Here is a 23,213-nt window from a genome sequence, read left to right as displayed (position 1 = left end):
AAGTAGTGTAACCCCTCATTCGTCCTGTGGCAGGCTCTGATACCATAAAGAAATTCATGAGTCTAACTCATCTCCTAAAACTGATTCTACAAAAGATGATTGTTCATTCATTATAAACATTCTCAAGACCTTGTCTACAAACAATATAAAATTATTCATCAACAAAAATGAACATTCGTCATTAATATTGATTTAATCATCATGGAGATCAGAGGAGTGATTAAAAAAATATGGGGACAATAATATAGATAGCTATCTAGCTCTTGATAGCTTCTGCATGCATATATAGCAACTAGCTCTATAATTAAGTTTGTTCTCAATCAACTTGTTCCATGTGTACGTACTCTAGCTTCATGATCATGATAATCAACATGAATTTGTTTGAGTTGCCGTTCATGCATGTGCTTGATCTCATCCGCTAGATTCAAATTTCCTTAATTAAAATATATTTCTTATATCCAGATGATCTATGACTTTATAAAATCTAAAATATAATGATCAACGACGTGATACTTTATATTTTAGATTAATTAAATAAAGACATCATGTCATATTTGTCTTTCATGCGGCCTGATAGAATATATATAATTGAAGGAATCTCTAAGGGTTGATTCAAATTGTAAAAGTCTTAGATTTTGATGGTATACTATGAGGTCTAAGGTTTGAATCATTTTGAGTGCAAATAATCTTTAGCGGCTATCGGATAAAAGAATTTTCTTTTTAAATTATCCGATCTGCACTTACGGGAAATCCATGAGTTTAATGAGGGTGCTGTTCTCGAACATCCAATATCAATAAATAAAAGTATATATATAACTGAAGGTAAAAAGAAAATAATTTAATTCTTTCCGCGACCTAACCAATTATGGATTCTTTATTAGCTACTTTAATTTATTTGTAAATAATGTCGTTGCATTATTAATTTTGCACGTGAATAGCTTTGAGCACGAGGAATTAACAGGTTAATTGCAATATATATATATATATATATATATTCAGACATATAATATAAATATATATATAATTGAAGCAACCAATATCATGGTATAATTATTCAAAAAAAATATATATATCATGGTATAATATTATTGATCTCATATTATATAGTCCTAATTATAATTGGCTGGTGAAGACGAGCAAACAATGCGACGGGCCGGGAAGATAAATAAAAATTTGATATAATTTAGGGATTTAATATAAACGATATATACATATACATATAATACATATATATATTGTTTCAATTAGCACACATTTTATGCATGTGTACTCTTCCTGCAAGAATTTATGCTTAATTGCTAGTGTACCAAATATATATACCAAATATATATAACGATATATAGATTTTAATACCTCTTTGAAGAATATTTCACGCTAAAATTAAACTTGGAAATTAATATTAATAGATCAGCATAATTTATAATAACGACATATAGATCACTTTCATATATATATATATATATACCTCTTTGAAGAATCATATTTCACGGCTTTGTATGGATGCTCTCTCAATCATTCCGCATTTGCCGGCCCATCTTATAAGTCAGTATCATTAATTAATTAATGCACGTACGTACGTAGTGGCTATTAATTAGCACTAATCAACTCATGTATATCCAAGGCGCGCATGATATATATATATATATATATATATATGAGAAATTCTATTTGCAGTTCTGAAGTGGGGACTGTATGTGCAGACACATGCTTAAATGAGAGAAAACATTATTTTAGGAGGGATAATTTTGTAACTTTACAAAATTTTAAAATTAAAATAGCCTAGGCCTGCACATGCAGTCCCCAAGTGGGGACTGTACCTAGCATTGCTCTATATATATATATATATATATATATATATATGCTAATAAAAGTTGTCATTTTTGCTTGTAAATCATGACTTCTTAACATTAATCAAATTAGATTTTCTTAAAGTCCTTCGAAAGCGACAATTAATTTTGGCTTTCATGCATACTGCTATATACGTACAATATTAATTCCTAGCTAGGAACGATCGATATATACTAAGTTTGATTTATTGTTGATAATAGACAGTACTAATATTGACTGTGACATCTTGAATAATATCGAGTACTAGTACTCATGTTGCTTATTATATATCATCATCATGTAAATGCTAATATTAATGATCGGAGGATGATCAACAGGCCGGCCGGCCGACTGCCTGGACGGATTAAGGTACCACATAATTAACCTTTAGCAAAGCTGCAGCTAGCCATGGTTATAAGTAATATCCTCGCTACTCTCCATCGATCTCTGCCACCACTTGGTTGAATGTATCAACTTCACAAGGGAGCAAGATAGGGCCTTCGCTATTGTACCCGTATTCCAATTCAGCCTCCTCTAGTAGCATCACGAACAATGGATGATTAGCAAACTTCGTCTTCACCACGAATCTTTGTCTTTGAGGTCCAACGTAGACTGAGAAACAACCTTCCGGAGCTACTTGACATGTCTTTTTGCTGATCTTCATGTTCATGTCCTCCTCGAAACGGCCGTACTTCCATGATTTGCTTGTCAATGAGTTGAAATTTGTCGTCTTGCTGCCAATTCCTAGTGATTGGCATCGCTCCCATGCCTTGCGAATTATCGGATTTTTCTTCCACTTACTCTTTACAACATCCATTCTAATTACTTCTGAACAATTAAGAGGTAAAGAGATCAAAGAAGCGATACGGAAGGCAAAGAGAATCTGAGCAAGTATCCCAAATTGCTCGTGACTCTTTCTTCTTGACCTATTTGGATTTCTAAAAGCTCATCTTTAGAAATCTTATTTGAAAATCTAATTGAGGAAGCTAGGTACGTACAGTACTGTAAGAAGAGCGCCTACAAAATGATGTACTGCGTGCGTCAAGTGAGAGATCGAGGTTGATCTTCTCGTGTACTAAAGAAGTTTAGCTAGCTCAAGAATCAAAAGCCTGATGAAAATTACAAGGATAGTGGAAGAGAGAATTAAATAGAGACAGAAAAACTCGCGTGGTATGCATGCTTAGAAGATATATGCTTGCTCATATTGATAACTGCTGATCAAACCTTTTAAAATTAAGAAGATATATATAGCTAGGTCCATATACATACCGGTCGGAACTCTAATTGCTCACTACTCGGAATTCTGGCATTTTGTGAAGTCAACGCGTGAAAAAAAAGCTCTAGGATTTTGAATATAAATTGTCCAAATATTAAGTTCTATATAGCAACAAAGAGAGGAGAGGACCATGACTTGTATTTATTCGACTTTCAACGCCTGGTTGGTGGTGCGCATGCATGGACAAAGAAGATAAGATAGATTATATAAATATATATATATAAATACATGTTATTGATAAATCGATCTCACTATACATGCATGTGCTCCAAAAATAGAATTGTTAAAAGACAAAAGAATACAGAGATCAGAAACATATATATATATATAGTTCAAAACAATGATCATTTGGTACGACCAAGAATAACACTACAAGGTATTAATTAAGCCTTATTAATTAGCTAGTGGCATAGAAAATTGGAACTAATTAAGTGGGAGTTAAGTGCTAGAAGGATGAGTGAACTTGTGGAAGTTTTCTGATCTCCTCGATCCAATCTCGTTTTTACTAAATGGAAATTGAAGTTGACCAGAAATGATGAGCAGTTAATATAATTTTTGGTTGGACAGAGTTATATGCATGGAGGCCGATCGAATGGCTGAAGAAGTAGTTTTAATTTGTAATAATTATATCCTAGCTAGCAATAGGATCGACGAAATCCGACATGCTTGAATCTAAGCCATTCACGTTGCCGACTGCATGGGTTACTAATTATCAACGGACTGACGCTAGCTGTTAGCCATTCACGTATCTAGCTAGCTTCAGGCCTGTACGTGCAGGCACACATATTATATAAATATATATATATATTGATTACTTGCATGTTCATCAATTGACCGTCGACTTTATAAAGACATGCAGAGCATGTTGTAAATGTGGTCATAATCTAGCTAGCTAGCTAGTTTCCTCACTACAAGAAATAAGACCCTGTTTCTTGTAGTGCCTTTGGCTAACGCCTCGCTATATATAATATATAAATTGTTATGATCAGACTTAATTAATTCTCTGCTCCATCCTTGTAAAATCAATCACACATGCAGCTTCATGTTATGTTGGGACCGATTCTCAAGGAAATTAAAGCGACGACCTTAATCATGGACTAGTGCTACTACTGTGGTAATTTATATGCAAACAAAAATGCAAAGATATATGTGTGTGTGTGTCCGGTATGGAGCGAGCCGAGATATCTGACCAAAGCAATATATTGTATTGCTTTGGTCAGATATCTCGGCATGTTAAATACACGTTCGCCACGCAGCAGTTAGCCTCACCAAGTCAAACTAATTAGACTTATTCTCCCAATCAACTCACTGAAGTAGAGAAAATTCCATTAGCACAGCACCAATTTAATAACATCAGAGGTAAGGTCAAATGGATCCACCACTCTATTGGGAAGTTCTCTGTTAAGTCTACATATGTGACCCTAACAAATCATTCCACTAATACACCATTAGCGCATTAATCCTCAACAACTTGGAAGAAAATTTGGTCCATAAAAATCCAAGATAGGCTAAAACTTTTCCTATGGAAAATCCTTAGCAATATCCTTCCCTCGACATCTCTACTCAAGGCCAGCATCAACCTCAATGAGGATCAAATTCTTTGTCCTCTCTGCAACTCTGATGAAGAAATAATTTCCCACCTATTCCTTAACTACCCATGTTCTAGAATCGGAGACAGTCACCATGGCCTTTAGACATTTCTATTGCAGGCGACAATGATATCTCAAGTTGAATATTGTCAATTCTAGACCCTATAAACAGCTTGAATATCACACTAGAAGATTCACATAACTTCCAACTATTTGCAATCATTGCAATGGATACTTTGTGGTACTGTAGAAAAAGGATCATCCATGAGTCCAAAATACTCCCATTGATCAATTTGTGAGCCAACTATTCAAGACTTATAAAGATCATAGCAAGGCATGGAAATGGAAAATGATGTCCAATCTACCTGAAAGATCCCATCCATCACAAGATCAGTTCTCAATTGCATTTGATGTAGCGGTAAGGTCAGGGGGCAGCACCTCAACAGCAGTTGGTAGAGCATACAACGACTTAGTTCAGTTTGTAGTAACAACATTCTCAACTAGTTGTAATCCACATAAGGAGGAAGCTAAAGCAACACTCATAGGAGTTTAGGAAGCACATTCACGACAGCTAAAAAAGATCATCATAGAAGGTGACTCACAAAAAGTCATAGCAACCCTACAACAGGCAAACCAGAACACATATTGGATAATTGAGGGCATCATCAGTGACACACATTTCCTTTTACAAAGCTTTGAGGATTGGGCAGCAGTAAAATTAAATCGATCTCAAAATCAATGCGCGCAGTCCATTGTGCAATGAGCAGGAACCAACAACTTGTCAGGTAGCATACCCCTAAATAAGATCCCCCAATGTCTGTTAGAATTCCATAGTGGGAAGAATCCACCCTCGTAGCTTCTATTATTTGTACCTGTTTTTATTTTTATTCCTAGAACAATTGTCCTTAATATTTCTAATAAGCTTGTTGAGAGAAAAAAAAAAAATTAGACTTAACTTGCTTCAAGATTGTGCTCTCTTAGAATCTTAGAATCTCTGTATAAAACAGTCCATGCATGATTTATATTTATATATACACACAATTAGATATAATTATAACTTCTATAATAAAAAGAGCCTATTATACGTACATAAACAGTATTGATTTTTCTCCAAGTTTTGTTTTCCCATTTTTTCCTACTTTGATCTTGCTTTTTCTCCAAAAACTTTTTCCATTTTGTCCCTCTTTATTCTTACTTTTTCCTTTTATCCTGTCATTGTATTTCTTCTATTTAAAAAATTGCATTTTTATCCTTTTATTTTATTACCTCTGACGAGTTTATTACCTCTGACGAGTTTATCTTTTTTACACTCACTCATTCCCTTCAAATTGTTTAAAATTTTATTTTATAATTTTCTTAATAGAAATTATGAAACAACTTATTTGAACTAATGATCTTGTTAGCCAGAGGGGCGCCCACGTGGGCTAACCCCAACCCCTCCCTTCAAGCTTAGAGTAACGTATGGCATTAATGCCATATGTTACTTGACTTGTGATGGATGGCTTAATGTCATATGTTACATTGTAGCTTGCAACGTCTGCAATCAATTGCAGAGTAATGGCTGGCCTTCAAGGACAACCGTGTGTTGGTGGACTATAAATAGTCCCCCTTAGTTTGGTTTTGGCATCATCTGAAATACACAAAAGTTCTCTCTTTTTGTTTTTTCTTGATAAGATATTTAGGTTGTGGATTTGTTAAATGTTACTCTAGTTTTATACTACGTAGTACACTTCACCACTAAGAGGAACAGTTGGAGATTTGTCAATCTGAATAAACTTGTGGAGCAATTTTATAAGCTGGGCTTGAGGTATTTTTTCGCTGTGTTTTCTAACATTGGTATAATAGATTTTATACTTGCTTCCAGTTTATAATTTTTTATTTTCTTGCATATGCTTGAGATTTGTCTGGGTGTCATTTTTATCCCTTTTTTTTATTTAAAAAGATAAAAACCTCCATTGGAGGTGCTGCACGCACCACAGGTGTTGTATGCACCTTGGGGGTGCCACGCGCACCTAGGGATGATGTGCGCACCTAGGGGGTGTCGCGTGCACCACAGGGGTCACGCAAGCACCACAAGAGTGCAGCGGTGACTTCGAGTTTCTTTCTTCCGGCGATGGGCAATAGATTGAGCCGCTGCAAGTCGTTGATGAATAAGAGGCACTGTTCACATGAACAGTGCCTTAACTGGAGGTAGAAGATGATCTTAGGTCATCTGTTTTTAACTGGGCCTCATGGCTCACATTTTTTTTTTAATCTGGACTTGGGTTGAGGGTTTCAGCCCAGCACTTATTTCTTTTTTTAAAAAAAAAAAAGGGGTTTGGGCGTTTTTTTTTGTGCTGCCCAGATAAGTTTGAGCCCAATTTTTGTATAAATAAAAGGGATAAAAGTGACGCTTGTGAGACTCGAACCATTACTGCCTAGTGAAATTAAGGTAATAGGCACACCACTAGGCTACAACTTCCCTTTAATTTAGGTGGGGGTTTTAAATATATTTGTTATACATTTATTTTGTTTCTATTCACAAGAAAAAAATTGTTTGCATGATTTAATATATGCTTAGATATATTGTTATATTATATGTGATCTTTTATTTAATGTTTTAGATTAAATGTGATTACATGTGAATAAATAGTTATATTCATGCTATTTTTTTATTCCATTATGTTATATTACATGTGATCTTTTATTTAATTTTTTAGATTAAATGTGATTACATGTATATGTGAATTGAACATGTGGATATGTGATTATTTTATCATCTATCAATGTTAGGCTTGAATGTTTATACATTAGTCTTTAATAATAAAATAGAAAAATTTTTACTAAGTAGTCTTAGTTAGAATTTTCAGTATAAATGATAGGCTGAAAGAATTGCAGTGATCTCAGTAAGAACTATAAATGCACTGTATAGCCAAAAGATCATGGTGGCCCTAGTAAGAACTGTAAATGTACTAATGGAACAAGAAAAATAGACTGTAATGGTCTTATATGAACCATCTTTGTAGACTGGCCCAACAGGTTGCTATGGTTGGAGTAGCTGTCCTTGTAGACTGGCCCAAAAGGTTACTGCGATTTTAGTAGGTTATGTGTTTACATGTGACTAGGGCTAGATGACTACTTAAGATAATGGGAGTATGGTTGAGATTTATGATGATTAATTCTCTCATATTTGTTTTCTAAATTTGCGCGAGAATTAGGTTAGAAATATAATAATTGGATATTGTGGTGTAAGATATGATTCAGAAGCCTAGCGATTTTTCGATTTTGCGATATGTCTAAATTATTCTTTTCGTATCTTGGATGGACTCGGCAGATTTCTTAGGTGTGTGTGTAATATCCCTTCTTTGGTATTGTAGTGAAATGGCATCCAAGATTATAGTTGCCAATTTAAACAAATGGAATAAATTGGATGGGGAGAACTACAACGTTTGGTATCTCAAGATCCAATATGTCTTATATGAGCAAGAGGTCTTGGAGACCTTATCTCACTCCCTTACTAAATCCAAAGAATGGACTTCGAAACAACACAAGATAGATCAACTAGTCTATACTCAATAGGTTAAGAAAAGTCGATGCGCATGCATAATAATGCTAAGCAGCATGCACAATGATCTAATGTGTGAGTTCGAGATCTATAACACTGCCCAAAGTATGTGGGAGGCTTTGAAGTTGAAGTTTGGTGGAACTTCAGCCACTAGGTTGCGTGGATTAACCATGAGGTTTGACTCCTATAAGATGCGCTCTGACCACACCATGAAGCAGCATCTTAGGGCCATGTCGACCATGATCTACGAACCTAAATCGGTACGAAACAACCTGATTGATGAACAACAAGTCCAGGCAGTGATAAGATCACTGCCGAATTATTGGGAGAATATGAGCCAAAACCTAACGCATAACGAGAATATCAAAAACTTTAATAATGTCTCGCGTCACTTGGAATTGGAAGTTGAGGGCCTAGAGGCAGCTAAGCCCAATCATACGGCCTATGTGGCTAATTCTGGTTCGCGTAAGGCATCAAGGCCTAAGCGTAAAAAGTCCAAGAATGGGGTAGCTGCTGGAAAAATTAAGAATGTGTCAGAAACGTCTCAGCGTAGCAAGAGGGGCAAGCGCGGGAAGAACAAGTCAAAATTAGAGTGTTTTAACTGTGGAAAGAATGGACATTTCACTCGTGACTGCATTGAGCCGAATAAGGTACACTCTGACTTTTCTCGTATTGTTTTTGTAATTAGCCATGTGATGGTTGTTCACTCCTATCATGTGTAGACTGTTGATTCAGGAGCGACCGAACACATAGCGCGAGACAAAGTTGGATTGTTGGAGTATCGTCGGATTCTAGCTGGGAGCCGTGATATTAAGGTGGGGAATGGAGCTAGCGTGGAGGTACTGAGACTTGGTACCTACAAGCTAGACTTGCGTGGTGGTCGCACTCTTTTTCTCCACAATGTGCTTTACACTCCTGAAATCTGACGAAACTTACTTTCTATAGTCATTCTATTAAGGCTTGGTTTTCAAATTGTATTTGAAAACAATTATGTTTCCTTTTATTTGGGTCATGTGTTTTATGACAATACTTTTCTTCAAGACAATTTTGTAATATTGAATTTAGATTATTCAAATATGAATGAGTCTATTGTTTTCCTTTCTACATCTGATAATTTGGATTCATATAAATGGCATGCTAGGCTTGGCCATATAGGGCAAGATAGAATGTCTTATAGGCAATCTCACTAAGGTCATCTTACCCACATATGAACATTGTCGAATGGAAAAAGTTAACAGAAAACCGTTTGAAAAAGCCACTAGGGCATCTTTTCTACTGCAATTAGTCCACTTAGACATCTATGGTCCAATAAGTGTGAGGGCAAGACATAGAGATGTCTACTTCATCACATTTAGAGATAATTTTTCACGTTACGGACATTTCTACTTAATCTCCCATAAGTCTGAAGCATTGAAATGATTTAGACGATATTTAAAAATGATTGAGAATCAGTTAGACAAGAGTTTAAAAATTTTAAGAACTGACTGAGGATGAAAATATCTCTCTGAACAATTTAAAAGATCCTGTGATGAAAAATAAATCAAAATATAGTTGACAATGTCGAGTACACCTCATCAAAATAGCGTAGCGGAAAGGAGAAATCGAACACTGCTTGAGATGGTTAGGTTGATGATGGTGCAAGCAAACCTACCAATTTCTTTTTGGGGGGATGCACTTTTGACTGCTGCCTACATTCTTAACTGAGTGACATCCAAATCGGTAACTTCCACCCCATATGAACTATGGATCAGCGAGAAACTCAAGTTAAGTAACTTGCGGCCATGGAGTTCAACGGGTTTTGTTCACGATCTTTCTCATAAGAATGAGAAGTTAGGTCCTAGATGGAAGAAATGTATACTTATAAGGTACTCAGAACACTCTAAAGGATATGTGTTAATAGGTGAATAATCTGATGGAAGTGTAATCTAAATTGAGTCACAAGATGTGAATTTCATTGAAGATGAGTTTCCAAGTAGAGATAAGGTTGATAGGAATTTAGAACTTCATGAGATTATGGAACAAGAGGAAAGTGCTCCAATTAGTTTAGTTGAGAATGAAGAAGAAATTCTTCAAGCTCCTACAAACTATAAAAAGGATTTGAATCCGAGTGGGAGCACACCACTTGTCAATCAATCACAACAATCTTAGCTGCGTAAAAGCACACGTGAAAGTATTCCCCATCATCGTTTCGAGATTGAAGAGGAAGCTTTTATGATAGATCTGCATGATGATGATGAACCTAGGACAATTCATTAGGCTCTCTCATCTTCTACGAAAGATGAGTGGAAGAAAGCTCTTAATGATGAGATTAAGTCTATAAAGACTAACCAGGTCTGGGATCTGGTTGATCTACTGACAGGGCATAAGACTATTGGGAACAAATGGGTTCTTAAGGTCAAATGCAAGTCGAATGGATCAATAGATAAGTACAAAGCTCGCTTAATGGCGAAATGATATACTCAATACGAGGGTATAGACTATGAGGAAATATTTTCACCAGTGGTGAGGTAGGCCTGCTACCCGCTTGGTGCGGGGCGGGGGGTGCCCTTCCCTGCACCCTGCCTCACACCATGCGGGGGTTAGGGATTTTCCCCCCGCCCCCGGGAGGCGGGGGCGGGGGAAAAAATTCAATCTGCCCCGCCACCCGCCTATGCACTATATTGTATTTTAAAAAAAAAAAAATTGTGTAAAAATATTTTTTTAAACCCAAATTATAATACAATTGGAGCTCCAAACCACATGGCCTATACTCTAAAAGGACTAGTCAATGATACAATTGGAGCTCCACTAGAACCTTATAAAGAGCAAGAACTTCTCCTTCCCAAGCAATGTGGGATCCCATACACCACCTACCCTTATCCATATCATATGGGGTATCACAATCTACCCCCCTTAAATTCCCGACGTCCTCGTCGAGCCTGTCCATTGTAGGTGGCACGGCTCAAGTCCCACATTTCTGGTTGGGATAGGCTCTGATACCATTTCTCGATTTGTGCGTGTCATCCTTGCGCAGGGGCCATGCTAATCTTCTCTGTATCGTTCCAATTTTATCGAATGTCCCCGAAAAACTCATTAGAGTTAGATTTTGGATTGATTTGGCCTCCTATGCCAACCATTATATAGGAGGCCAAGACAATACAATAGTCATCCTTAAGCAATGTGGGACTTATTACTAAGTCTCACATTACTTAAAGATAATTATTGTATTGCCTTGACCTCCTATATAATGGTTGGCCTAGGAGGCCAAAGCAATCCAATAACTTGAATAAAATTTTAAGTCTTTAATAAATTGTATATATTTATATACAATATATTTATTTATATATATATAAATAAAATTATTTTTTATATGTGGAGCGTGGGCGGGGCCCCGCTGGGGTCATCCAGCCCCCCGCCCCCGCTAGGTCCTCTCTATTGGAACTCTACTAGATAGACATTAAGACAGCATTTCTCAATGGAGAACTAGATGAGGAGATCTATATGGATCAACCAACGGGTTTTGTAGTCAAAGGTCAAGAGCACAAAGTGTGCAAGCTCAAACGATCTATATATAGCCTAAAGTAATCATCTAGACAATAGTACCTCAGATTCCATCGAGACATTCTCTCAAATAGGTTTACGATGATCACAGAGGATCATTGTGTCTATGTCAAAAGGTCCAAGAAAAGTTTTATTATGTTGTCATTATATGTTGACGACATACTACTAGTTGGAAATGATAAAGGGTTGATAGTCGTCACAAAAGAGTGGTTATCCTTCAATTTTGAGATGAATGATATGAGTGAGGCAGAATACATTCTAGGAGTTAAAATCTACAGAGATCACTCAAAAAGACTTTTATGTTTGTCCCAACAGACTTACATAAAGAAAGTCTTTGAGTGCTTCCTAATGAATGGATGTAAACTCATTGACACCCCTGTTTCAAAAAGCGAGAACTTGTCTAGAGAGTTGTGTCTTAAGACTCAAAGAGGAAAGGAAAAGATGGCCCATGTCCCTTATGCTAATGTTGTGGGTAGTCTGATGCACGCAATGATGTGTGCTCGGCCTGACATATGCTATGCAATTGACTTAGTGAGTAGATTTCAATCTAACCTCGAACTGATTTACTGGAAACTGGTCAAAAGGATTATGTGATATCTGAAGGGAACTGCACACTATGTGTTGTGCTATCAGGGTTCAGATTTGCATCTAAGAGGTTACAGTGATGCCGATTGGGGTAGCGACCTAGATGAGCGCAAATTAATCATTGTGTATGTCTTTCTGCTCAACAAAGGCGTTATTACATGGAGCAGCAAGAAACAACCCTGTATAACTTTATCCACCATGGAGGCAGAATACATAGCTTGTTCTGCAGCAGTTCAAAAAACTGTTTGGTTATGGAAATTCCTCACAAGTATTTAGACATTGGCACGGGTACTTCAGATCCGGTGACGATATTCTGCGATAGCATGGCAGCTCTCGCATATGCTAAGGACTCAAAGTATCATGAAAGAATCAAACACATAGATATCAGATATCACTACATCAAAGACATGGTAGCGTAAAAGGAAGTGGTTCTGAAACACCTTTCTACTAGTCGCATGATTGATGATCCCTTAAAGAAGTTTATAGCAAGAGATGTCTTCGAGACTCATGTTAGGAATCTAGGACTGCGTAGACGGTAAATGTAATTTGTGTTTCAAATGACATTGAGATGTAGCTTTTCATTTGAGATATTAATACAATATGATTCAGTTCTTTATCGTATTATTTTTCTAATACACACACACAAGATATGTCAACAGTTTAAGACTGGCTCACTCACACGAGCAATTGCCTCTAGCACTTGAGTAGCAAGTAGAGATGAGACATTGTGTCCCTAGGTACTTGTCCAAAGGGATAAGTTGGTTGACACAAACATATGTCGTCTTAGTGGGAGCTAAGATGAGGTCCATTGATAGGACTATGTATGGGTTAACCAACATCCATGTAGCCTGTAGTTAGCCAACTGCGAGATCCTCTTTAATGTCTTGGAGGCGTGCAAATAGAGGACTTCGAGTTAGATTCTTAAGAAGTGGTTAGACTAAGATCTGTATGGTGTTGATATAGACTTATGCTCTTTAAGAAAGAGAAATCCACCGTAGCATGTATTTCATACTATATGTGCTTATACAACCATATGAGTGAGTAAAATGTTTCCCTCTTTCTCACTGTGCGAGTCTCATTTTTTAAAATGTCATTCACTTTTGACTATGTCACGAGATGAAAGTTGTGATGTCTGCTACTTTGGCATGCTGTCTATGACCATCATTGATACGGTCTAAAGATGTATTGTTGGGAAAGCGGTTCGACCAAAATTGAGTAATATGAGTGCAAAATGAAGACTTTTCGATATCGTATCTTCGATAGTGTTTTCTGACGTCAAACAATGACGCTACATCTTGGTAGCGGCTAAAGGGTGTAAACACATTGAAATAATTTGTAGGTAGTCAAGCATTGTTCTGAATTTTTTAACTCAAGAGGGTTTGAAAATGCTTGATCTTGATGCGATCGAATGAGTCTAAGACATGACCAAACGCTTTAAGGATGTTACTATGCTGGTCTTCTTTGTGAGAGATTTGGTGTATGTACTCCCACCTTTCTACAGATGTCCTTGGTGGTCGCACGGCCTATTTACTTGTATGAACAAGATTGAGAACATTAAAGAGATGCATACCTGATGTCATGCCCATTGTGTACGAGTGAGAGATATTAGCAGGAGGGCATGAGGGGCGCCCATGTGGGCTGACCCCAACCCCTCCCTTCAAGCTTAGTGTAACGTATGGCATTAAGCTATATGTTACTTGACTTGTAATGGATGGCTTAATCCCATACGTTACATTGCAGCTTGCAACGTTTGCAATTCATTTGCAGAGTAATGGGTGGCCTTCAAGGCCAGCCGTGTCTTGGTGGACTATAAATAGTCTCCCTCAGTTTGGTTTAGGCATAATCTGAAATACACAAAAGCTCTCTATCTTTTTGTTATCTCTTGATAAGATCTTTTAGCTGTGGATTTGTTAAGTGTTACTCTAGTTTTATATTATGTAGTACACTTCACCACTAAGAGGAAATGTTGGAGATTTGTCAATCTGGCGAAACTTGTGGAGCAATTTAATAAGCTGAGCTTGAGATATTTTTTTCACTATATTTTCTAACATATCTATTATTCTTACAATCGACCCCAATAAATATAAATAATTTGAAATCATTTTTATAACGATCTTCTATTATTTTATTCAAATTTTATTAAATTCATTCCATACAAGAGCATTTGTCTTATTTGCAATACATGCAGATCAAACTTTTAAAAAAGAATGGATCATTCAACTCACTGCAGATATGGATCAATGGAAGCAATAAAATCTCAAAAAATTTAACATCATTTCCATTCATGCCATAGAAGAAATAGCAACATAGCTCTTGAATGAATGCATCCTCCAAACTAAACAACAGCCACTTTGATAATCCTATAAAACATTTGCATCTTATGCACAACTTTTAAGATAAAAACTATAATTTCACTTCCTATACGTTGCTTATTTTGCTAAACTTATGTTTAGTTATAATCTATTTTGAATTATTAGTCTTTTGCTTAGTACTCCATAAATAGAATGTAATTATTTTACATCTTCATACTATAATTACTTATTGCTTAAACATAATATTCTCATAATATTTTTTTTTTCAACTGGAAAAACGTGCGTTGCACCATAACTAGTATGTGTATATATATATATTAATATACTAGCTAGCCAAGAGTACTATAACTTTTTAATTTCTTAATTTGATCTTCTTTTGTTTGTGTCGTGTACTGATGATGCGCGCTGGCAAGTACTATATATATACATAGACATGACTGTCCATGCATCACTGTCTTATATATATAAATATATATATATATGCAAAACAGCATATAAACCAGTAATTAAATAAGAAAATAGATCAAAGCATAAACAAACTGATCAGCAAAGCAATGAAAATGGGTCTATATTAATATCATTTTATCGAATTTGACTTGCATGCAAGTCCCCCCCTCCCCCAAAAAAAAGGTAGAAACAAAAGGTGGACAACACATGTTAAATCATGTGGTGGCGGTAATTAATTAACAAGAGGATATCGCTTTTGCTTCGTCTTTGTGTTTGAAGTTCTATATATCAACAATAAATTATATGCCTTGTTATAAATTATATGTCATATATTCATATATATATATTCAGTTTAATTCCCGTACGCAAAAGAAGAAGTAAATCACTAAAACTAAACAAAAGGTTATAAAATATGAGAAATAATTTGTATAAATTTTAAATAGATAAATTTTATGTAAGTTTTTATAAAAAAAATGAATTTTATCTTAAAAACATACTATAAAAATATTATTTTTTATTAATAAGACTTATTTTTTTATTAAAAAATTCTATAAAATTTATCTACTTAAAATTTGTATCTATTATTAATATTTAAATATATCGTTTGTAAGCAAATTCAATAGATATTTTAATTAGTTTTAGTGTATATAGTGCACGTGTGTACAACTCTTATACTCTAGCTAGCTACAATTACTAGCTATCTGTCATTGATTTTTTAAAAAGGGCCCTTCTAGAGTCACCGCAGGGGGCTCCCGCTGGGAGCTCCCGCTAGTGTATTTGAATTTTTTTTTTTTTTTACATATATTTTTTTAATATTTTTAAATATTTTAAAAAAATTAAAAAAATCCCATCACTTTTAAAAAACATTTTTTAATAAAAAAATTAAAAAAAATAAAAAAAATCCCAGCGAGAGCTCTCATCGGAAAAACTAACATTTTTCTTTTAAAAAATAAAATTATATATATAGCAATGCATGGGCCGGGGGCGGCTACAACTGGTAGATATATCAACTCAAATGAGACACGTACAAATATTTTATAATTATATATTATGGACAATCAATATATATATACGTATGTATGTTCCCCACCATGCAGAGGTCGAGGGCCGAGGCAATCGAGGGTGCATGGAAGAACACACCAAAATTTATGCTGAAGAAAAAGCTACTTTGCCTCTTTATTTTAATTATTTTATTTGATTGTTGATTAAAAAAATAATTTATTTAATAATTAAAAAAATAATTTTAAATGTATTGATATATATTTTTTTATTTTTAAAAAATATTTAAATATATTAAAAAAAAATTAAGCGATACGTCCAGCAATAAAAGTAGGACGACAGAGTAACCCCACTCTTATCCTAATTACAACAGCGATCGATCAAGAAGGTGCATAGATTTGATCATGTCATGCCACTATATTATATATAGAATAATGTTATATATAATTATAGAGTGTGTAAGTGTTGTACAGTCGATTTAAAAAAGAGTGAGATTCATTATTAAAAAATTAATTTTTTTTTCATATGGATTCCGTATTTATTTATTTTTTTCAATGTAATTATGAGGCACTTGCATATTCACGACTGTAATTATCATTTCTATGATATATATGTGTAACAGATCAGAAAAATAGAACTCTGGGCAAGAATAAAAGCAAAGGAGTAGAGGTCGTTGGAGAAGAAGGATTAATCGGTTTCTCCCAAAATTGTGTACTTTTCATTAAAGTATAGGATGTTTTATATACAGCAAAGAATATAACAGCCTAACAACTTGCTCTAATCACCTTATGACATGTGTAAAATGTAAATACAAAGGAAATGCAGATGAAATGAAATTAAATACATGCGGCAGCAGATTTACATAGTGTCTAAACTACAAGTCGTTTGTCCAGTGTCTTCTAACACGCCCCCGCAAGATGGAGAGTAGAGAACGACTACTCCCATCTTGGAGAGATGTGAGTACAACAAATAAGAAGGTAAAGCTTTAGTAAAAATGTCAGCCAACTGAGTATTAGAAGGCACATGAGCAGTAGAGATAATCCCAGCTTGTATTTGATCTCGAATGAGATGGCAATCAAGCTCAATATGCTTGGTCCTTTCATGGAATATCGGATTGGCAGCAATGTGGAGCGCGGCTTGATTGTCACAATGTAGAAGAGCAGCTTGAGGATGTGAAATACCAAGATCGTGAAGTAAATACCGAAGCCAAAGTAATTCAGAACAAGTGGTGGCCATAGTCCTGTATTCAGCTTCAGCTGAAGATCTGGAAACTACATTTTATTTCTTGGATTTCCAAGAAACCAAGGAGTTTCCAAGAAATATGCAATATCCTGTGGTTGATCTACGAGAATCCAGGCAAGAAGCCCAATATGAGTCACAATATGCACGAAGCTGAAAAGTGGATGCCGAAGAAAGTAAAATCCCTTGTCCAGGAGCTGCTTTAATGTATCGTAGAACCTTGTGAGCTGCTGCCAAATGACTGGAGGAGGGTTTATCCATGAATTGACTTAACAATTGCACAGCAAAAGATAGGTCTGGCCGAGAGATAGTCAAATATAAGAGCCGGCCAATCAATCTCCTATAAGTGCATGGTTCTTTGAGTGGAACTCCCTCTGTTTTGCTGAGTTTAAAGTTTTGATCAAGAGGGAGTTTAAGTGGGGTACAGCCAAGCATTCCAGAATCTGCCAAAATATCTAAAGCATACTTTCTTTGAGAAATGTGAATGCCTTTGGATGATCTAGCAATCTCTAAGCCAAGAAAGTATCGAAGGCAGCCAAGGTCTTTAATTTTGAACTTATGATGAAGGAAAGTTCTAATGGAATCAATAGAAGCTTGAGAATCACTAGCAAGTAATATATCATCCACATACACTAATAAGACAATGAAAGAAGAAAAATCTTGCTTTGTGAATAAGCTATAATCAGCTTTTGATTGGGTAAAACCATATTCAAGAAGAGATGAGGTAAGCTTGAAATTCCATTGTCTCGATGCTTGTTTGAGGCCATAAAGGCTCTTAAGCAATTTACAAACTTGGTGTGGCTGCCCCTTAGTATACCCGGGTGGGTTCTTCATGTAAACTTCTTCTTGCAAATCACCATTAAGGCATTGTTCACATCGAAATGAAGCAAATGCCATCCTTTGATGGCAGCAATGGCAAGGAGACCTCGCATAGTAACGAGCTTAACAACAAGGGAGAAGGTCTCATGGAAGTCTATACCCTCTATTTGTGTGTATCCTTTGGCTACTAATCTAGCCTTAAGTCTCTCAATAATTTCATCAGACTTAAATTTAATTTTGTAAACATACTTACAATCAATGGCTTCTTTTCCATGGGGTAATTCAGTGAGTGTCCAGGTCTGGTTATTTTCCAGTGCTTCAATCTCAGCTTCCATGGCCTTACACCAACCAGGATCCTTCAAAGCTTGTTTGTAAGAATGGGGCTCGGTTTGGACATAAATAGAAGTAGTAAAAGCTAGAAAATAAGGACTGAATTTATGATAAGATAAACAATTATTTAAGGGAAAAGACTTACCACTAATAGCAAGTGCATCCATGGAAACTGATTGTGCAGGGGGATCAAGCATGATTTGAGAACAATGATAGTCCTTGAGGTATTGTGGAGCTGTTCGAATTCTGGTAGACCTCCTAGGTGCAAGTAGGGAATGATTAGGAGGGGTGGGTGAATGTGAGGAATTAGTAGGTAGTGGTGGGGATGGGATTAGAGTATGGGATGATGTAGAATGTATGGAATGTAGAGGAGAAGATGTGAAAAGAGTGGCTGTGGGAGACGGATCAAAAATGAGTGTATAAGAGTGGGGGTGAAAAACAAATAAAGGTGACTGTGAATGAGAAGTGGATGGAAGTTGTGATGTTTGGTGGAAAGGGAAAATGGACTCATGAAAATGTACATCTCTTGAAATGAAAATGGCGTGTGAGGATAAATCCAATAATTTGTATCCTTTGGTGCCAAAAGGGTAGCCTAGAAAAACACACCTACGGCCTCTAGGATCAAATTTTTTTTTCTAGATGTAAGAGGGTGGCTGCAAAGCATAAAGAGCCAAAAACCTTCATGTGGGCATATTGGGGTTTCTTATGAAAAAGAATCTCAAATGGAGTCTTATTTTGTAAAATGGGAGTGGGAAGCCGATTTATGATGTAGGTGGCTATTAAAATATAGTCACTCCAGTATGTAAGAGGCAAATTAGATTGGAACCGCATTGCTCTAGCCACATTTAGCAAGTGTTGATGCTTCCTTTCAACAATGCCATTTTGTTGAGGGGTTTGCACACAACTCTTATGATGAATTATGCCTTTTTCATTGAAAAAATTGGTCATACAAAACTCAGCACCATTGTCACTTCTTAAGATTTTAATTTTGAGTCCAAATTGTGTTTCCACCAAATTATAAAAGGAAGTAATGCAGGTTTTGGTTTCAGCTTTGGAATGAAGTAAGTAAACCCAAGTGGATCGAGAGAAATCATCCACAATGGTTAAGAAATAGCGTGAGCCATCATATGCAATAGTGGAATGTGGGCCCCATAAGTCACAATGGATTTATTCAAAAATCCTAGATGAAGTATGTTCACTATTTGGAAAAGATAATCTATGAAATTTGGCAAGAGGACAAATAGCACAAGGATTTTCATTAACATTAGTAAAATGCTTGCTTACAATTGGATCAGAAATCATTCTTAACCTAGAAATTGATAAATGAACAAGGCGAAAATGCCATAGGTTAGATTGGCCAACATTATTGATCATAGAGGTGTGTGTAGTAAAATGTGTGTGAATTGAAAGAGATTGAGAAAGGGCTGAAGGAGAAATGTCTGAACAGATGAGATGGTATAAACCATGCTTGAGTTCACCCTTCCCAATCGTTTTCCAAGAAGGCAGGTCCTGTATAAAGCAGTATTTAAAGAAAAACAGCAAGCAACAGGTTAAGCTATGAGTCAACTTAGTTGCAGAAATTAAATTGAAAGAGAAAGATGGGACGCAAAGAACATCCCTTAAAATGATAGTATTGGTTAATTGAATATTACCAATATGTGTTACAGGAGCTAAACTTCCATTTGGAAGCTTAACAGAGTAAGCAACAGCGGAAGAAATGGTTGTAAAAAATGTAGTGCTGCAGACCATATGGTCTGTAGCACCTGTGTCTAATATCCAACTTGAGGAACAATGAATTGAGGTGCTGTGTGTGTGTGTGGAAAGACAAGAATATATACCAGATATTTGTGAAGCAGGAATAGAAGAGGAATGGGGATGAGATGGTGATGCCGAGTGGAGAACAGAGGCTGCTATTGAAGAATCTTTGGGTTGTAGCAAGGACATTAGCTGTTGGTAATTGGTATTGATGCTTGGTCAAACCAATTCGGTCATCACTAGAATTTTCCACACCAGGAACAGTAGAGTATGAAGTCTGATTGGCAAGTATAACAGAAGGGGGATGCTATTTGGCGTGTAACTTATGGCCGGGTGGATAACCATTTAATTTGTAATATTTCTCAACATAATGGCTAGTAAGATTACAGTGGGAGCAAACTGGAGCAACAACATTGCTAAGTTTAAAACGGTTTTCCAGCAAGTGGCCAGAAATTTTACAGTGATTGCAATATGGCCGATCCTTCTTGGAGTTAGGGTTTTGTTTGGGCGGGTATTTGGATGAAGGGTAAGGTTTTGTAACTGCAAGGGCCATGGTCTGAGTAGAAGGAACATTAGAGGTCAGTTGAGAATGTCATTCTTGTTGTTGTACGAGGGAAAATACCTTGGTAACAGGTGGAAGAGGATCCATTAACATTATTTGGTCTCTGATGGGAGCATATGATTCGTTAAGTCCCATAAAAAACTGAAGAACACAGTCCCTCTGATGACGATCCATAAGAATTTTCGAAATACCACAAGTGCATATAGGAAAAGGATCGTAAATGGAAAGCTCATCCCAGAGTGATTTCAACTTACCATAATAGATACTTACAGAATCATGTTCCTGAAGATGACTGGCTAAACCCTTCTTTAACTGAAAAATTCGTGGACCGTTTTGCTGGGAAAAACGATAGGACAAGTCTTGCCTAATCTCCTTAGCATCATCAACAAAGACCACAGATGATTTAAGAGAAGGGCTAATGGAATTTTGGATCCAAGAAACAATCATATCGTTGCATCTTTCTCATAGATCAAGTAATGGATCTATAGGGGAGGTTGGTTTCAACAGGGTACCCGAAATGAAGCCAAGCTTATTCTTGGCTCGAAGAGCACGTCGCATGGCTCTAGACCATGTGGTATAATTTTCGGTGGTTAAAAGCTCAGGGACGAGGGTAATGGCCTGATTATCACCATGATCAAGACGAAAAGGGTTTGAGGGATCAGTGAGATTGAGATATGAGGGAAAGTTATTCGTGTGTAGATGAAAATGAGGGTTTGAAAATGTCGGTAGGGGTTTAGGGGTGGGGGTTTCAGGTGTGGGTGTTTGGGAGTTTCGTTTTCCATCAGAATAGCTTCTCAAAAGCTGCTGATACCATGTAACAGATCAGAAAAATGGAACTCTGGGCAAGAATAAAAGCAGAGGAGCAGAGGTCAATGGAGAAGAAGGATTAATCGGTTTCCCCCAAAATTGTGTACTGTTCATTAAAGTAGAGGATGATTTATATACAACAAAGAATATAACAGCCTAACAACTTGCTCTAATCACCTTATGACATGTGTAAAATGTAAATACAAAGGAAATGCAGATGAAATTAAATTAAATACATGCGGCATCAAATTTACATAGTGTCTAAACTACAAGTCGTTTGTCCAGTATCTTCTAACAATATGCACATACTATTGTCTCCTAATTCGCAAGTACATATATAACCATGATCACATTGTATATATCTATGATCTTGTGGAGGGCGTTAACATACAGTTGAATTACTCAAACCAGTACAAATTTTTACCATTTTCCTTCAATTTTCATCGATATCCCATTTGATCGTGATAGGATAATATTGTTGGCCACTACCACTCGGACCCCACGGCCCACAAGGTAGCTCCAGCCAACCACCCACCCACATGGGGTCACCCGGCCTAGCTAGTCACAGAGGAAACACATGCATATTGATTGAATATAAGTTGGTAAAGGAAAGGCATGTACATGTAATTGTATACTGTTTGATGAGCTACAATTTCATAGTTAGGATACCAAATTGTTGATTTTATGGGTACTACATGCAATTTTTTTAAAAAAAAATGGGTACTTAGTACCATGAAAGTATAAAATGAAACCATTTTAATTTATCATCTTATTTTTCAATACATCAAAACAATAATCCCAATACAACATAATATTCTTAAATCCAAGAGTTTTATACAAAGTTTTTATTTCGCTTTGTGTTTTTTTTCAATTTTATGTAATTTTTCTTAATTAAGAGTAAATTAATATAACGAATTGTAGTTTAATCTCATCATGTTAGACATGCAAGGATAGAATAACTTAAAGATGCTAAAATATGATTTATATCCCTGCTAGTTTAATTAAAAATATATTAGCATGGGCACGTTTTTCTTTTTACCGAGACTTATTGTTGAAGCACTAAAGTTTTTCTTACCAATATTTGAGTAATATAATATAAATAAATAAATATATTTCTTCGTATATGCTTAAACTTTTGAGATAAATTATGATTTTTATGTCGAATTAGAGTAGAGGTTCTAAGTTCGAACTATAACTCTACACTTCACCCAATTAATCAAGTATTTTGCATATTAAGTCTACTCATTGAGAAATAATCTGACCCATATATGAGAGCAAATGTTAAAAATATAATACAAATAATTAAATTTACTTTTTTCTCATTGTGATTTGAAACTTTTAAGTTTTAAGATACTTTTTAAAAAGTGATGCTTTGAGGCTCTATTTTTTTTTAAAGAAAAATCTATCTTAAAAGTCCTTCGGTAATTTTTTGAATAGAAAATAACTCAAAATAGTTTTTTAAGATTGTGTTTGGGTAGCCACTATTATTTAATATTTTATTATTTTTTTACATATTTTTTATTACTATTTACTATTATTTAATATTTTATCATTATATTTTTATTATTATTTACAAATTATC

General features: G+C 35.6%; 1 protein-coding gene and 1 non-coding gene across 2 annotated transcripts; both read right to left on the bottom strand.

The window, feature by feature from the left end:
- Positions 1-2,257: 2,257 nt before the first annotated feature.
- Positions 2,258-2,644, bottom strand: LOC108990370 (auxin-responsive protein SAUR32-like). The gene has a single exon (XM_018964346.1). It carries the CDS (start codon positions 2,642-2,644, stop codon positions 2,258-2,260), a length of 387 nt encoding a protein of 128 aa, XP_018819891.1.
- Positions 2,645-11,203: 8,559 nt separating this feature from the next.
- On the bottom strand, positions 11,204-11,305 carry LOC118347790. The gene has a single exon (XR_004800937.1). It is a non-coding gene; the product is annotated as a U6 spliceosomal RNA (small nuclear RNA).
- Between the last annotated feature and the right edge of the window lie 11,908 nt (positions 11,306-23,213).

The sequence above is a fragment of the Juglans regia genome, chromosome 2, assembly GCF_001411555.2.
Source record: "Juglans regia cultivar Chandler chromosome 2, Walnut 2.0, whole genome shotgun sequence".
In the NCBI taxonomy this organism is placed as follows: Eukaryota; Viridiplantae; Streptophyta; class Magnoliopsida; order Fagales; family Juglandaceae; genus Juglans; species Juglans regia.
The sequence above is the reverse complement of the archived record's forward strand: the minus strand, read 5'-3'. Positions and strand labels throughout refer to the sequence as shown.